This window comes from Sander vitreus, chromosome 23 (assembly GCF_031162955.1).
Source record: "Sander vitreus isolate 19-12246 chromosome 23, sanVit1, whole genome shotgun sequence".
In the NCBI taxonomy this organism is placed as follows: domain Eukaryota; kingdom Metazoa; phylum Chordata; class Actinopteri; order Perciformes; family Percidae; genus Sander; species Sander vitreus.
In genome coordinates, this window is record NC_135877.1 from 434,253 (window position 1) to 453,277 (window position 19,025).

The 19,025-nt window shown below is 41.8% G+C and overlaps 1 protein-coding gene across 2 annotated transcripts in view; it reads left to right on the top strand.

Annotated features, from left to right (window-relative positions):
- Positions 1-7,782, top strand: part of tmpoa (thymopoietin a) — a 38,194-nt gene extending 30,412 nt beyond the window's left edge. For both annotated transcript variants that reach the window (XM_078281445.1, XM_078281446.1), the window contains 2 exons: positions 5,379-5,479; positions 6,703-7,782. In XM_078281445.1, coding sequence (XP_078137571.1) covers positions 5,379-5,479; positions 6,703-7,078 — 477 coding nt within the window. In that variant the 3' untranslated portion in view covers positions 7,079-7,782. The remainder of the gene's footprint in view (positions 1-5,378; positions 5,480-6,702) is intronic.
- Positions 7,783-19,025: the final 11,243 nt, after the last annotated feature.

The following is a 19,025-nucleotide window of genomic DNA, read 5'->3' on the forward strand; positions in this document are numbered from 1 at the left end:
CACCTGAGGGTTTAACCAGGGATGAACCAGGGTTGACTTTGTTTTTAAAAAGGGTTTTTTCTTGCGACTCCGGTGGAGTGGTGGTTCGATTTCAATGGGAATTGCACACGAACAGGGTGGCAAACAGCCGGGGCGGGACAAATTGTCATTGGCTGGAATTGGGGGCCAACAGTTTTCATACATTTGGTCTCACTGTGTCTTAGAACATAAATGTATGAAAATAAGTTTTTTTTATTCTCTCATTCTCAGCACTGCTACTCTTTGATAAATTGATCAACATTGATTGTGATTGGTGGTTCGCTGTGCATACAGAGCCTGCATGTCACGCACTAGCAACAAACTGTATCCAAGAACCCTTAAATTTGTGTAAATGACGTAATATCAGACACAGACTTCTCTTGTGGATTAGTATTATGTTTCCAGCTTTGCGGCTCAAACCGTATTACTAGTTTAGACAGACCCCTTGTTTCTTTAGAATAACTAAAAGCTTTAACCTGGCTCTTAGCTGGTAACTAGCTTTTAGTCTGGCAACTCTGCTGTGAAGAATGGCCAGTGCTTTATTTCTTCTTGCATTAAACAAAAAAAAAACACTGACTACTGTTGCTTCACTACTAGAGGTGTAACGAGATTAAACATGACGAGAGTTCTCGTCGAGCTAAAAAGTGTCTCGCAATATCCGTACACAAATGCAGAGCAGCAGCCAGCATGACAGATGAGTCTAACTTTGACCTCGAAATTAGCATAGAAGATCCCCCGCCCGTTCTCCGAAGTTGACTCTGAGTTAGCATTTTGCAGAGCAATAGTGGATGAAAAAAGCTGACCGTAAAACCCAGCGTTAGAACGTTAGGGTACCGCCTCTCTCTAGCTCCCTCTCTCTCACGGCTGAGACACGCGTCTACAGCGTGCAGTTCACTGTGGCCCTGTCTCGCGCAGACTACTCACTGTCTCTGAGTCTGAAATGAGTCTGAAAGCGGACAGCAAAACCTAACTTTACTTTTAATCATATTAAACAAAGAGAAATGTTCTCCGTTCGTCCTATAACGGTCATAAATCAATACTAGAGTAGCCAACTTCCTTGTGTAGTGCTGCAATGAATACAATGCAGAGGAGGAGAAAAGACAATCTGTCTTTACAAAAATCATCTGTTGAGTGTTTGATTTATTTGTGCTTTAGAACGTAATCAATGTGAAACAATAAAATAAGCTTTATTTCTCTCTGTCTACTGTACAATGACAAATTCAAGTACAAAACAACTGGTCTGAACTACTGCCAGAATACGCTTAGTTACGTTGTAACCTTGGTTCTCTGAGTGAAGAGACTATCTCTACATACCGTACATATGGAATAAGTATCGGTTATGGCTGGGCGATATGGAGAAAATCAAATGTCACGATATTTTTGACCAAATACTTCGATATCGATATTGCAAAGATAATGAAGGGTTGACAATTGCTGCTTTCCCAAAATATTTACACAGTGACATATGTGATAAATAATCATCAGTAATGTTTCAGTGCTCGTTTTTCATTTTGTGACTTTCGATTTGAATAAATTCAAAAATTTCTCGTCTCGATCTTATGAACCCAATCTCGTGTCATGTCTTATCTCGTCAGCTGGCTGTCTCTTCACACTCCTATTCACTACCTATGGAAAAGCATGCGCTTTACTGTGTCTGTGGCACTTTTCTACACACACACACACACACAGGGAGATAACTCACTTCCCGTAACGAACCCCGCCAAACTACGTCACAAACACACGTAGCTCACATGGCCACCTGTCTTAAAGGGAATGGGTTGGCCGAAAACATTAGTTATGGAAAATGAGAACAGTGCAAGTTTTCCTTTTGTATTAAGCAGCAAAAAAGTTATAGCATTTACATTGCATGTCCTGCGATGTGACTATTGCACATGTGCACATCAAAATGTCAACGCTGAAACGGCATACTGATATACTTTTAATGTTATCAAACAAAAAGAAATGTTCTGCCCTCGCCTAAAATGGTGATAAATCGACACTAGAGTAGCCTACTTCCTTGTTTACTGCTGCACCTAAAAGAATGAAGGAGACTTAAATTAAAGAATTAAAGAAGATGACTAAATCAAAATCATCTGTTAAGTGTTTATGGTTATTTATTTGTGCGCTTTAGAACGTAATCGCAGTGAAACAAAGTTATTTATCTTATTCACGTTTGTTCCCCTCTCTCTTCGCTCTTTGTCTCTGTAGCCTGCAGTTCAAACTGCAGCCTGTAGAGAGAGTCTACTGTAAAAAAAAACGACCATCGGTGACATTAAAGAACAGCTTGGATATTGCTAAGGCCATATGGTCAAATTTAAATGTAATAAAAACTTATTTCACCAGTTAATTGCTGTTAAACGACAAAAAGAAGAATCTCTAGATGGCAGAAGGGTACTTTACAATAGCATTGAATGCACCATGAGTTTACGAGGTGCAATTGAACGCACCATTAAATCCCATCAGTGTTGTTTCTCCAACAACTCCATGGTGCAGCTAGGCTACTTTGTGTCTTTAGCTGCAGACTGTTGGACATCCCGGTTTTGGAATCCTTTCCAGCGAAATACAGCCACACATTAGACCGTTTAACTGTCAGCATTTTAACTGTGTTTTAAGCCAGCTACTAGCTAACGGTAGGCTAATGTTACCTGCTGCCAAGTGTAATGTGAACTAGCGTCACGTTGTGCAGTGATGCTTCTGTTGCCTCTAACGTCCGTTTTGGAGCACCAGAGAGCAGCGCAGGCATTTACAGAGGCTTGCACAAGTATTCATACCCCTTGAACTTTTCCACATTTTGTCACATTACAACCACAAACGTAAATTTATTTTATTGGGATTTTTATGTGATAGACCAACACAAAGTGGCGCATAATTGTGAAGTGGAAGGAAAATGATTTTCTTTACAAATAAAAAAACTGAAAAGTGTGGCGTGCAAAAGTATTCAGCCCCCCTGATTCAATACTTTGTAAAACCACCTTTCGCTGCAATTACAGCTGCAAGTCTTTTGGGGTATGTCTCTACCAGCTTTGTACATCTAGAGACTGACATTTTTGCCCATTCTTCTTTGAGCTCAAGCTCAGTCAGATTGGATTGAAAGCATCTGTGAACAGCAATTTTCAAGTCTTGCCAGAGATTCTCAATTGGATTTAGGTCTGGACTTTGACTGGGCCATTCTAACACATGAATATGCTTTGATCTAAACCAGTCCATTGTAGCTCTGGCTGTATGTTTAGGGTCGTTGTCCTGCTGGAAGGTGAACCTCCGCCCCAGTCTCAAGTCTTTTGCAGACTCTAACAGGTTTTCTTCTAAGATTGCCCTGTATTTGGCTCCATCCATCTTCCCATCAACTCTGACCAGCTTCCCTGTCCCTGCTGAAGAAAAGCATCCCCACAGCATGATGCTGCCACCACCATGTTTCACGGTGGGGATGTTGTGTTCAGGGTGATGTGCAGTGTTAGTTTTCCGCCACACATAGCGCTTTGCATTTAGGCCAAGAACTTCATATTCGGTCTCATCTGACCAGAGCACCTTCCTCCACATGTTTGCTGTGTCCCCCACATGGCTTGTGGCAAACTGCAAACGGGACTTCTTTGCCTGATTTGTGGAGTGCACAACTAATAGTTGTCCTGTGGAGAGATTCTCCCACCTGAGCTGTGGATCTCTGCAGCTCCTCCAGAATTACCATGGGCCTCTTGGCTGCTTCTCTGATCAAAGCTCTCCTTGCCCGGTCTGTCAGTTTAGGTGGACGGCCATGTCTTCGTAGGTTTGCGGTTGTGCCATGCTCTTTCCATGTTCGGATGATGGATTGAACAGTGCTCCGTGAGATGTTCAAAGCTTGGGATATTTTTTTTATGACCTAACCCTGCTTTAAACTACACAACTTTATCCCTGACCTGTCTGGTATGTTCCTTAGGCTTCATGATGCTGTTTGTTCACTCAAACCTATGAGGCCTTCATAGAACAGCTGTATTTGTACTGATTTTAGATTACACACAGGTGGACTCTATTAACTAATTAGGTGACTTCTGAAGGCAATTAGTTGCACTGAATTTTATTTAGGGGTATCAGAGTAAAGGGGGATGAATACTTTTGCACGCCACACAGTTTTTTATTTGTAAAAATATTTGAAAACCATGTATCATTTTCCTTCCACTTCACAATTATGCGGCGCTTTGTGTTGGTCTATCACATAAAATCCCAATGAAATACATTTACATTACGTACAAAATGTGGAAAAGTTCAAGGGGTATGAATACTTTTGCAAGCCTCTGTAAGTAGCACTGAAATGAGGCACAGAGTCTCGTACCCATCCCTAAACCCAGGTCATATCTGAATTGTCATGGCAAGGGATCAACCCTAGTTGACTGGCTTGGTTTGAATTGACAAAAAAATGGTTGAACACTGGTCAGACAACCCTGGTCCAACCCGGGTCATAGTGTGAAAGCGTTATGGGACTGCAGGGACTGTGTTCTGTGTCACATTCACAAGGTGGTTCCAAGGGGGTAAGCGAGCGTCCACAAAGCGTAGCTCCTATGGAACCATTTTGATGCTACTTAGCACTCACCGGTCGTTAACATCCCCCTGACTGCCATTCATTTTGAAGTCACTTTGACAGTGAATAACTTTACATCTGAAGCGTTTAAAGACTCTATTTGTCCATTGTTTATTTCTGAAGAAACACGACAATGTATAAAAGGCTCCATTACCTTGTATCTCATGTTATGGCTCCGTAGTAGACGTTTTTGTAAAAATAGGCGAACGATTGTGTCATAACCACGCGACTTACTGTCTCATAGTAGAGGAATTACCGTATAGTACAGGAGAAGCTCTCAGGTAGTTTGGACTTCCATTAGCTGTTTAAGTTTAATTACTAATGTTAACTATCATTTTAGTGATCAATAATTAGCCTGTGCCTATGTTATCTCCTTACATATACCTACGCTCTCCGTCTCTGCTAGATTGGGAATGATTGAGATTTCTCTTGGCACAGCTACCAGAAGACTTCCAACTTTCAGACAGGTTGCTCATGTCACATCTACGTCGGCAAGCTCAGTTGGAGGCTGCTCAGTAACGCTCAGCGCTCACCGGAAAAGTGCTTCTAATATCCTTCACTGGTCTCCGTCCAGAGACACGGGATCTGTTGGTCCATTTCTTTAACTGTCTATGGGTGGTTCAGGGGTCAACAAGGGTGGTTGGCCCAGCATTTAGTTTGAAGTGGTCACATGATTAGAGGTGTCTCATATCAAACAAGGTGCTGGTCCAAAAATGCATGTACATGTGATAGTCGTGAAGTAATGGGGAATATTTCCTTTGCATCCGTTTGCTCTTTAAATCATGCTCTCCATGCTTGTTTTGTCTTTTAGGTGGAGAAGATTGCAGCCGGCGACCAAGCCCCGAAAGTGGAGGAGAATGACGTTCTAAAGGAACTCTTCCCCAATGACATCAGTAGTCCAACAGGAATCACGTAAGTAACCAATGGTTATTTTTGTTATCAGTCAAAAATAACACTTAACAAAACAATTAAACAGACACTTCAGTAATTTATTTTTGTACTCATAAAGTTTGGGGACTCTCAAGACTTATTTTAAATGACTAAAATCAAAGCAGCAGATGGCGAGGTATTCTAACACAGTGGTTCCCAAACTTTTCTGAAAGTGTATGATACCCATGACCAAAGTCATACATTCCGTCATTGTGTTACTTATGGATGGAATTATAGCAAAGAAAAACAATATTCCTGTTTTTGCTGGGGACCCCCTCTAGGATCCCTTGGGGTCCCCGGACCCCACTTTTGCAACCACTGTTCCAACCTCCCTTAATGCAACCAGAAACGATTAAGAGTGGAAGTTTGCTTCTGGAAGCTGCACACACAATTATTTTATAGAAATTTGCAATTGCTGTTGTTAGGACTATAAAAAGCAGCTAGAGTCCCTTTGAAGTGTAGGAAAGGCTCCCCTTGCTTTAATTGTTGTATTTAAGTATTATGCACTTAGATATACAGTCCAATTCGTCTCATCTCTACTCAGTGCATTCCACTAGCACTAGGATCAAGTGCATGCTGTGCCACTAATGTCGCCAATAGTAGCAGATTGCTTGTGACTGTGTAATAGTGTATATGCACCACCTGTATCCACCAAAGCCTTTTTTCCTAGCTGACAACTGAAACTGCTATTTGAAAAGGCCCAGCTGGGAGTGCTAGACTGCACTTTGGAGGCAAAGAGTTTTTTCAGCTGAGACACTGCTGCGTTTGTAGCATCGCGTAAATATGCAGTGCTCCCATTGCAAAGAATTTTAAAAGATACGCTGGCCTCAGGTAGTGATGTGTGCTTTGGTTGACACACATCACAGGTAGAGCGCACTCAGAGCACTGTGGCCGATTTAGTTAATGTAGAGATAACGTTCCGAATTTTGAAATTCGATCAGTTCCTCCATTAAGAATTAGTGTGTCCATGTAAGGCTGATGATGCACTATGACATCACCAAAACTGCAAACACGTCGGTTCATTTGACTTCATGTTTACAGCTCTTGGTTCACTTGTGATAATTATGTGTGAACAAGACACGGACCAGAATTAAGAGACAATGATGGAGCTTTTATGTATCTATAAGAATGTTTGCTGTGTTTTCCAAGACACAAACAATTTATCTAACCCTCATACAACGACTGTAAAACCTCGTCTCTTGTAGCGCCACCTGTCGACGACCCATTAGAGGAGCTGCCGGTCGCCCAGTGAAGTCCAGTGATCTGTGGAATGACGAAAACTGCCTCTTCTCTCCAAAAACCACCAAGACAACCAGCTCTTCCTCCTCCTACACAGAGAGCTGCACTGTGAACAGAGTCACCAGCCTGCCCCCCTCCAACTCCTCCTCCAGGCTTCTGTCTGCAGCTCCCCCTGCAGGTCCGACCAAGGCAGCACACCGCAGCGTGTCTCTGTGGATAAAGCTGTTCCTGCTGGCCGTCGTGGCTGCTTTCCTGTTCTTGGTTTACCAAGCCATGGAGACCAACGGCATCAACCCTTTTGAAACCCAAGACACAGAAGTGACCAGTGACAGCACAGCGTAGAGAGCACAGGAAGGGCCTGAGGGGGAAATAGAAATCTGTCTACTTCTATTTTTTCAAGTGTGAATCTGCATTGTAGCCATTTTATTCATGGCCGCTGTGAAATTACCTGACATCTTCGCCCTTTTTTCCTCAAGATTGTGTCCTTTTTTCCTTTTATTTCTAAATCAATTGACAGTGAATCCCTTTAAGAGAAGTGACGTAGCCCTTTCATCGACACTTCAAGGATCTCCATATCATGTTGTGAAAGGACAGTACCTCCTGTGCTGTTGCTGTTGTTGTTTTGGTCCATTTATGATCTTTGACTAATAGTCTGTGAGGTTTTGACAAAGCCAGCCACACATAGTAGCTTTCTTAAAAATATGTGGACTCACCTTTTATTATCATGTTCATTTTGTGTGTGTGTGTGTGTGTGTGTGTGTGTGTGTGTGTGTGTGTGAGAGAGATTCTTTTCACACCATGCCTTAGTGTCTGTCTGTCCGTTAACAGCCTTGAACCTGTATTTTTGTTTTGAACCTTACTTGACCATTTGTTAATGAGACAGGGAGGCTTGTTATTATAATCCAAATACTTCTAAATCTAAACGCTACACCAATATTTTCTTAATGTTCTCTTGTAATAAATTTAATGTCCCTGTTTATTCTACTTAATTATGTATTCACTGTCACAAATATTGAAAATCCACTCAATAAACTATAATGTTGTTACTTTTCCTTTAAGAGCATTTTATTCATGAGGATGTAATATGTGTGCACTGTAAAAAAATTAGGGCTGTCAAAATGAACGCGATAAATTAACGTAACTTCCTTTTAACGCCACAATTTTTTTAATCTGCGTGATATATTTTTTACACCTTTATTTTTACAGGCAGGTCATTAAGAACAAGTTCTTTACAATGGCGACAAAATCCACTTAGAGGATGGGAAGGAGGAGCGATTAACTCACGTGTGTTCTGTGATTTGGGCCCCGGGCCGCTCCGTAGTTTGAGAAAACAAAAAAAGCAATTCAGCAGTAACGTGGACATCATTGCCAACTTTATTTATTCATTATGATTATGTTTTGGGCATTTTAGGTCTTTACTAGATAGGACAGCTTGAGACCTGAAATGAGAGAGGGGGGATGACCTACAGCAAAGGGCTGCAGGGCATAAGCAAACCCGCAGCCGCTGCGGTAAGGACTCAGCCTCTGTATATGGGTGCACGCTCTACCAGGTGAGCTACCCAGGCAGAAAATGAATTTGTGATTAATCGCGAGTTAACTATGGATAATCATGCGGGGGAGGAAAAAGATGCCAAGGTAACATTTTCAACAATTGAAAACTTAAGTACATGTTTTAGTGAGACAATTTAACTGAATTTCTTAAAGTGGTTATTACTGGTTGGAGCTTTCTCGAGAACTGCTCATACCAACAACTTCTGTTTATTCACACAGAAGTATGTTGAACGACAGTACACATATTGGGTACATAGTTCATTTTGGACACATCTGCTGACTTCAGTGGCCTCTATGTTTACTTCCATACGACAGCGTGCTGCATGGGACGTCTTTGTTATTGTTCGTTTGTGCATGTGACATGTTTAATATTAAACATGTCACATGTCCATTTTGCACCAGCACTCAACACTGCACGTCAGCAATATACCCGCCAAGTGTGAAGTAGATTGGATGAACGTTTCTCGAGCTATGCAAAGGACAAACAGAAAGACAGACATTCCTCGCTTTATAGTTAGATTTTGCCTCTGGGTTTGTGACTTTGTCACACTTTTTATTTTCTAATTGTAATGAGAAATTGAAGTCATGTTTATTTTGTCACTATATAGTACAGCAGTGGTTGCTAACCTGGGGATCTGGACACAAGGATACATTTGAGAGGGCTAGGGGTGGATCTACAGGGGGCCAAAGGGGGGCAGCTGACCCCCCACTGTAGGGCCTTGCCCCCTAACTTTGATGTTAAAAAAACTGCCACTATGTCCACAAGCTTCTTAAAACATTGAAACAAACAATTAATTTATATTAATTCATAATAAATAATAATTGTAGATATAATCCTAACCCCCTGCCCCTCAAATACTTAGTTACATCCCTGCGTCAAACATGCAGAGCGGCGTTCACACACAGGGAACAGCATAATTCAAAATATTACAATTGCGGGGCATAGTAGGCCATAGCAGTGTGTTTACATATGGGTGTTCTCATGTACCGTCTGCCCCTGCCACCCTGCCGAGATCTCTCGCTACCCCTTTGCCACCCCATGTAAAACTTTCTAGATCTGCCACTGCTGAGAGGTCAAGATCTTTAAAAGAAATTAAGAAAGAATACTTTTATTTTCTTATCTGTGCTACTTTCCTTTGAAATACTGGATACTTTCACTTCGTCAGGCCTCCGAAATCCTTCCAAATCAAAATATGAATTGGTTGACTGCTCATAACTCGGAATTACACTAAGACTTTGTGATTCCTCATATATATAAAAAGAGGCATTGCAGGACTCCATCATGTAACTTTAGGGGTGCAATGGATCACAAAACTCACAGTTCGGATCGGGTCACAGTCTTGAGCCACGGATTGGATACATTTTCGGATCAGCACAAAAAAGTCGGGACAATAATTATTTTTTTAAAAGCTTTCCATTTATTTTAAGAAGCTTGTGGACATAGTGGCAGTTTGTTTTTACAAGCACAGTTCTTTGAACACCAAAGTTAGAGGGGCAGCTGGGGGGGCAAGGCCCTACAGTGGGGGGGGTCAGCTGCCCCCCATCCTTGTCCCCCTGTAGCAACCAAAGTAATAATAATAACTTAGATTCATATAGTGCATTTCATGAAACTCAAGGACGCTTTACACAAGTAAAGGGGGACACAAGGGAAAAGAAAATAGTAGGCCAAAACAAACACGGACTGAAAAGAAATGAAACGTCCGCGCTAAATGGAAGGGGGACGTAATGTAATGTAGGTTACTGACTACAACCACATCGTGCATTGTAAAGACATATTACATACCTGAGGGCCAATTCGTGGTGGGCTCTGAATCATTTCTAATCTCGTTATGTTCTCCATCTGTAGAAAGGCCGACCGTCATCTGTCACTTTCCCTTTCAGCTTTTAGTTGTTTCTTCTTTTAATTTCCTTTTTTTCTGTGATGGCCCTGCCCCATTATCAGCCATAACTTCTAAAATAAAATAAAAATACAATTAGGCCTATATAAAGAAATCTTCTGCTACCTTTTACCTGGCTGGATACCCTAACACAGGCTTTTTCGGTGTTACACTGAAATCTGCCACCGGTCAGAATGTGTTACTGTAGTCTGCCTGCCGTAAATCTTTTTGTGACTTCGCGGAAAGAATCGGACCCGGGCAGATGCATTAATAAAAACTATATGAAAATAGCGTTCTTTTCACTGTTAGTCTTGTTTGCTGTTACAGGTCATTTATGATCATCAGATTAAAAATTACACAGTTTCTGAAACATTAAAAAGTTACATTTAGTAACTAACATGCCCCGTTCATGTGAACAGAAAATTGCGTTGCCTGTATCTTTTTTACGGCAACCCTCCGTAGAGATTTATCAGCCTACTTTAAAAGCGACAGTAAAAATGTATTTCACACTATTATTAATTATTAATTATTGGTTAAACTTTGCAATTAATCCGTGGTTCCGATATGCCAAATCGTGAGTGCTGATCCGTACAGACCACGGATCAACTATGGTCCGTTACACCACTATGTAACCTTGTTCAAATAAGGACAAAGGCCTTGGGAATTTTAACCCAAATACAATGCATACTAGGAAGCATGCCAATAATCTAGCAATGTTTCTAGATAACTTCATTTGATGTAACTTGAGCAGTAGCAACAAGTGGTGACGAATATTGGATAATTGATAAATGCTAAACTCTACAGGACTGTTGGAATTACAGTATTGTGTTGGGGGTTGTAGCAACCAATCATTCAATACATCTTTATCTTTACCACAGTGCTACCTTTGACATCATCAATCACTCCATCCTCCCCACCTGCCTTGAGTCCTCCCTCAGAAGAAGAAGATAAAAGAGAAGAAACTTTATTATTTGTCACATACAATCGTACAGTACAATGTAGTGAAATTCAATCTCTGCATTTAACCTATCCTAAGCATTAGGAGCCCTCTCCTGGTTCAAATCATACCTCTCTGTTCGCCACCAGTTCATTAATATCAATAAATTGATTAATTGAAAATTAGATTAACTTATCTGAATTATTAATAATGCTTACATTTTAGGGGTATTACACCAAACATGAACAATGGAATATAGCAAGTTCAGCCCCTACATTTGTGCTTGTTGAGGTTATCACAGCACAAAGTCCTTAGTCCATTCTGGGGCTCTTCTGACCCTGACCGGTCTGAGGTAGGTGCTCCTGCCTGTGGTGTAGCTGGTGTAGTTTCACGGTCCAGGGGCGGCAGTTCACTGTCACCCCCTCTTTCCTGGGGAGAAGCTAGTGCAAGGTGAGATGCATTCCAGCAGCGCCCATCCGACAGCAGGTAGGTATACTGTCCTCTGTTTTCCACCACCCTGAGTGGTCTGGAAAACTTGAGTGTTTGCAGTGAGTCTTAGGAAGAATGCCAGGTTTCTTCACCCGAACATGTGACCCACACTGGAAGGACACACCTGTGGCCCCTCGCTTGTGGTCTGTGTATGTCTTGGTTTTTTCCTTGTTTTCTCTGACTCTGACTGCGAGCTGCCTTGAGGACAGTGGTTTGCTCTGTGGAAGTGGACGTCCTGCCACATGCAGTTTGGTGCACATAGGTCGGCCATGCAACAGCTCCGCTGGTGCTTTCTGAGTCGTGGAGTAGGGTGTTGCGCGATTAACATGCAGGACTTCCCTTGTGAACTCCTTCCACTGCCTACCCTCCAGCAGAGCAGTCTACAAACTGTCCTTCAGGCTGCGGTTGAAGCATTCAATCTCACCATTTTCCCTTGGGTAGTAGACGGATGACTTTCTATGCACAATGCCCTATCCTGGAGAAACGTGTCAAACTCCTGCGACACAAATTGTGAGCTGTTGTCTGAAACAAGCTCCTTGGGGTTACCTTCTCTGCTGAAGACTGTAGAAAGGAACTGTATGACAGTCTGTGTGGTGACCTGTGAAACAAAGGCTATCTCAGGCCACCTCAAGAACAGCCTTTTTTCATCTTTGTAACATTGCCAAAATTAGACACATCCTGTCTCAAAACGATGCTGAAAAACTAGTCCATGTATTTGTTACTTCCAGGCTGGACTATTGTAATTCCTTACTATCAGGTTGCTCAAATAAGTCCCTTAAGACTCTCCAGCTGATCCAGAATGCTGCAGTGTGTCTTCTGACAAGAACTAAGAAAAGAGATCATATTTCTCCTGTAGTAGCTTCTCTGCATTGGCTAAAATCCAGGATTGAATTTAAAATCCCTCTTCTGACCTACAAAGCTCTAAATGGTCAAGGACCATCATATCTTGAAGAGCTCTTAGTATAAGGTGACCAGATTTCTGAGACAAAATCCGGGGACATTTTCAGCTCAGGAGCATAAATACCTCCAAAACAGGTAATGTTTTTATCTTTGTAAAACTTAAAACGGGGACACTGCCCCAGGGGCATCACTAGACCTAGAGCTGCACTGGGGCACAAGCCCCCCTAGGGGGGGTCAATGGGCATGCTCCCCTGTAAGAAAATGTCTATTTTAACATTTAAATGCATTAATCTGGTGCACTTTGAAAAGAAGAGGTTAGACTTGATTATTCATATCTATGGATTGAAATATTTGTGCTGTAGCCTGAACTATTTTGCACTTCAGAATTTTAACCATGCACACACACAGGTGGAATAGTTTTTTCTTCATATTGTTGCATTAATGTCACTAGGAAGCATACCAGTAGAAATATATATTCATATTTGTAAGTGGGATATATATAAGTAAGTGGGATTGTCTGGAATCTGGCAATATAATAACCATTATGGTGGGATACACTGGCTAAGAAATTTACAAAAAAATCTGTGCTGACATAAATAGTTTACATGAGAATACATTATAATTTGTGCCCAAAGTTGGAGACCATGTAGAAATTTTGTTGCAATTTCAAAACAAGATTACCCGTGAACCGCTTGTTGTACCGATGCATGTGTTGAGTGAAGAGTTTGTGAGATATTTCACAGAGAGTAATGGTGTGCAGAGATTTATGCAGAATGCAAATATGATAACATTTCATGTAAGTTCAATGTTAATTTTTTCGCAAACCATTTGTCACGGCAACTGGCGCTGATATCACTGGAAAGCTTAGATTCTGGTTGAGGTGGTTGTGCCAGACTCAGGCCTTTGGCTGAGTCTCTATCTGTCAGAGGGAGAGCAGGAGTGCCGCTGTGAAGAAATTGGTAATTTCATGGCGCAGATTAACACTTTTGCATGCACTATATCCATCTCACATCTCATTAGGAGCTGAGCCCCCCTAAAGGTCTGATTCTAGAATTTCCCCTGCTGCTACTTCATACTTGTACTCCACTACACCTCAGAGGGAAACGTTGTCATGTTTACTGCACTACATTTATCTGATAGCCTATGCTTAATTGCTTCAGGGTGGGCTTGTTTCTGCAACAGCTCATTGAGTATCGGATACAATTAAAACTATTGAGGAAATATTTTCCTTTGACATTGGTCCAGTATTAAACGAGATCACTGTCGTCGGCACCGGCGAAACAAGCTACAATGTAAATTAATAGATTGTCCAGCTTGTATTTACGTTCATATAAGTGCTCGTTTCGCTAACAGACTCAGATTAATATTCTAAGTGTCTGACAACATTATGAAAGGATTTCTAATGAGGGCGACCTTACTGTTAAAGAGGAAGATCCTTTTTTTAAACATAAAAAGTCCACGAAATTGCATTCGCTAAACCCACCAGACTCCATGTAAAGAAACAGTAATTTTAGCATGTAAAATATGGGAATTCTAGAACATCTATGAGCTCTGAGCACTGCTTGCTCTGGCTGTCTTGAGCCTGCACGTGTAGGGTACGCGTTTAGTCAATGCTTTCTGTCTTTCATTCCAATTTCGTCAGTCACAGTGAAAACTGGGGATATTTCCGGGGACTGTCTCCGGAAACCGGGGACGTCTGGTCACCCTATCATAGTATGTATTGTCCCACTGGAGCATTGCGCTCCCATAATGCAGAGTTAGAATGGGAGACAGAGCCTTTAGCTATCAGGCTCCTCTCCTATGGAACCAGCTCCCAGTCTGGGTTCAGGGGGGAGACACCGTCATCACATTTAAGAGTAAACTTAAAACTCTCCTCTTTGATAAAGCATATAGTTAGGAAGTGAGGAGTTGCAGCGTTCACCTAGACCGGCGGGGGAGGGTATGTAGCCACAGTCATGGCGCGCCCCCTCACTATCTCTGCTTCTCGTCAAAGAAAGCTTATACATGTATTTAGGGAGTGAGGAGTAGCAGCTTTCGCCTAGACCGGCGGGGGAGGGTGTGTCTTTTCATCTGTGTGCAAATGCTTGTTACTAACCTAGCTCTGGGGAGCTTGTTCCCTGGATCCCTTATGTTTTCTCGCCCCGCAGTTTTCCCTGGATTAGGGTGGCATCTAAATCATGGTTGCAGCAGTCGCCATGGTCCTGCTAGGCGCCCTGCTATGCCCTGCTACATCGTGCAGTGCCCTGCTACTTCCAGCTACAGCCTGCAGTGCCCTGCTACACCCTGCAGTGGCCTGCTACGCCATGAATTACTACAACATCTACTATTTTTTAGTCATAGTTCCATTATCTTTATTGTGACTATTATCGCCACTGTTCATCATACCCCCAACCGGCACCGTCAGACACTGCCTACCAAGAGCCTGGGTCTGTCCCAGGTTTCTCCCTAAAAGGGAGTTTTTCCTCACCACTGTTGCACTAAATGCTGGCTCTTGTGGGAATTACTGGAATTTTTGGGTCTTTGTAAATGATATTGTGGTCTAGACCTACTATCTGTAAAGTGTCTCGAGATAACTCTTGTTATGATTTGATACTATAAATAAAATTGAATTGAACTTACTGTGATTGCGTAGCGGCAGTCTATTGACGCCTTATCAAAGGGTCCCACCGCATCAATGGCCACTTTTTCTCATGCTGCTTCTGGATATGGCACAGGCTGTAGTGGAGGAGTGAGTGTGACTGCAGAGGAGGAGTGAGTGTGACTGCAGACTTGTCGTGTGACTGGCATGTGACACACGTTTTTATGGCTGCCTCAACCTGACCATCCATGCCAGGCCACCAATATACTTCTCTGAGTCTCTGTTTTGTTCTCACAATTCCCTGGTGTGTGTGTCGTGAGCCAGGGCGATCAATTTTGGCTGCAGTGGGTCTGGCACCAGGAGTCAATGTGTGCCACGTACCACGCAGTCACCTTGTAGGGAGAGCTTGTGCCAGATTTTGAAGAAGGGCTGATTTTTTGGATCAAGGCTTTTTGCTGTTATAGGCCATCTTGAGGTGAGCAGCTCGCGCAGTTTATTCTACACAGGACAGGCAGTGCAAGCAGACTCAAATTCAGCAGCAGTGACAGCTGAAAGTGTAGAGGTAAGTGTCACTTCCACATCGTCCAACAAGCTGGGCTTAGAGCTTAGCAGTGGGAGCCAAGATAACTGGTCTACAGTTACATTCTCTCGGCCAACTCAATGTCCTGGCTATCTACCCCTGTCACACTCACTTTAACTGTACACATGCTGCTAACGTCACCTGTATTCACATTCAGGATCACTTCTGGGACAGCGACCTCGCTCACAAGTGTGCTTCTCCTACAGACGTTTGCGGAGTGTCCTTTCTTTTTGCAGGCGTTGCAGCTCGCCTCCTTTGCAGGACATCCCTGGAAGTTAGCCTTAGCCTCCTCTTTTAAACTTGCCGTATTGCTGCTGTTCTTGTGGTTGAACTGCGTGCACGGTGATGTCTACTGCTTCATCACACATGACTTTGGCCTCCGCCACAGCAGTTTCAATCTGGCGCACTATCGTCACAGCTTTGAGTAAAGTCAGCGGTACCTCCAGCAGTAGGTGCTCCCTGATGCGAGGTGAAGACGTCTTTTCAACAAGTTGGTCCCCAATCATCTCCTCTTCCATTGTCCCAAACTGACATGTCCTAGCCAGCTCTTTTAAAGAAGCAACAGATTGGTCCGTAGTCTCGCCTGGGTGCTGACCATGTTGTCTGAATCTTTCAGCTACGACGTTCACTTGTGGCGTAAAGAAAGTCTGAATGGCAGCCAACGCTTTACCATACTTCTCATCAGCAACCGTCAGTGTGTAGAAAAGTCTGTGACCTTCTGCGCCCAAACAATGGATTAGCAGCGCGTGCTTTCGTGCCTCAGGCAATTCCTCATCAGCCATCGCCTGGAGATAATTCTCAAAAGTGCGTATCCACAGCTTGAATGGTATCGGCGGCACCCCGACATTATGTAGAAAAGGTGTAGGCTGACTCAGGTTCAGATTCAACATCCTTGTCGCCAATATGTTGTGTCATAACAATAACGACTCTGTCTTGACTTATTCACTTTACTTTATTCGCTAATGTGAACAAGTACCATGCCGGCATACATGTGTCTATTGGGACCACGACTCTTCTTCTACTCTCTTCTACTCTAAACTGGATTCATTGCGCACAGCGCCACCTAGCGCTAATGTTGAAACACCTCAGGGAGTCAGATGTGGCCGTACAAATGTGTGTACAGTGGGTACAGCAGGGGGCTCAAGACACTTGGAGGGCTCCTGCGTTGATGGTGAGGAGGAATAAGGTGTGGCTGAGGTCTGCCCATCAGGAAGTTGAAGATCCAGCTGAACAGGGTGGAGTTGCGTGGAAGAGGGTATGTGTCCTTAAGTCCATCAGTCTGACCATTTTCACACATTCTTCCTTCATAAATACCAGTTTATGTGTGGGAAATGTCCTATGCATGTTTTTTGTGCGTATGCATCGTTTTATACATCTGGTTCCTGGGGCCTTGTTTATAAACATGCTATTTTCTAAGCAAACTGTGGGATTTATAAAAACCAACTTGATGGGAGAATGTGCGGTCCTCCACGGACACTCTGACCCAGGCGTACGCACGGACACAGGTGAAATGAGAAACTGCGACACCGACGGCAGATGGATGAAACGCGAGAAACTGTATGAAACTGAGACCATTGTGTAAAATAAATCAAAATATTCCCTTTGATTAATAATATGAAGAATTCACAAAGCCATTCTTACAAATTAATACACAAACACCTCTTTGATCTGCTTGAAAAACAAACAAACAAAATTAAACAAAATACCATAGTACAGTAAATTCAAACGAAGATATATTTGCAAAACAAAAACTCAAATACAGTATGTTCTGTAATTACATGTTATGGAATTTATTCTCATAAATAATACGGTAAACAGTTTCTCGCATTTCATTCATTTGCAGTCTGTTAAAGCTGTTTAAGTTAGCATTTAACGTTAGCTAACTGCTAACGTTATGGTTAAGCTGTACAATGGTGGTAATTGGTGGTATTGGTTAAGTTGTACAATGTAGAAGCTGTGAATATAATGTATTCTATCTAAGATTGACACACACACACACACACACACACACACACACACACATATATATATATATATATATATATTAGATAATGTTCCATCTGTACACACTGTACAGATGGATTTGTATATTTTAACCACCGAGCTTCTACCACCGGGGCCCTGAGAAAATACATTCAAATATCCATTATGTAGATATGTGATTAGTAAAAATGTTTTATATTGGACTAAAAATAAAGCATTATAATAGTCTCAACCTTATTTCCTGTATTATATAATGAACCAAACAGATAAGGAAGAATTTAAAAAAGTGTTTTAATATATTATGTGCATTTTAAAATATAATTACGGTAAAACAATGTAAACACAAATTAAATTACAGGACAGTATACTGTAGTAGGATATATTGACATACAATGGACTTAGAAACTACAAGTACACAAATGAAAATAAACTTAAGAAAAAGGTTATTGTAAGTGTTAATTGAGTATATATTATTATATATAATTTATCTCAGTAAAATATGATCAGTACATACTCTATCGGTCTATACACTGGCTGTTAGAAGCCTTTGCAAACATAGTGTTTCCTCCACAGAGAGACTGAAGGCTCCTCTCTCTCTGCTGCTACCACGTCCTCTTGGTTGGACTGCCTGCTGCCTGATGTGAGCTGTGATAGAAAATTATAACACACCTTACACAAATCAAATGGTAACAAAGTTCGCATTGATAACTGCAGCTTCTAAGCTTGGATGATTTACAATTAAAATAACTTGCTTTTAAGTAGCCATTAGCAAATGTGTAGGCTTTAAAAACACTATGAACACTTACCTTCTGCTGACCTGCTTACAAATGCAACAGAATACATGTAATTAGAGTTAGGATAGCCAGTCTTTGTCATAACTAGGAAAGTACAGATGAACATTGTTGTCTAATGTCATCCTCTTGGCAGCTATCATTATCGAGTTCGTTTTTATGCTATGCTATAATAAAGCACATAACTATAAAGATGAACCAGAACCAGAACCAGCATGCTAACACTGCATATGCTGCACAATGTTTCATTGTTCTACAGAGAGAAGACGATAATTAATACAGCTCTATTGAGTAAGGCCTCACTAAGCCTACATGATTCCCATGGCAAATTAGCTCAGTAACGTAGCTACAGTAAGCCAAAGTTACTTTGCTTGGCTAGCATTTGTTTAGATAACGTTAGCAGTTAGTTAATATTAAATGCTAACTTACATCTTTACTAGCTAGCTAGAGTAACTTAACACAACGAAACAACAAATGTCTAGTAACCATGCTTGCAACATAGATCACAGACAATATATATGATCAATACTTACACTTTATTAATCTTGTAGGAATCCGCTGTTTAGAGTTGTTGAGTGTGTCCTCCAGACTCAGAGTCTCTAA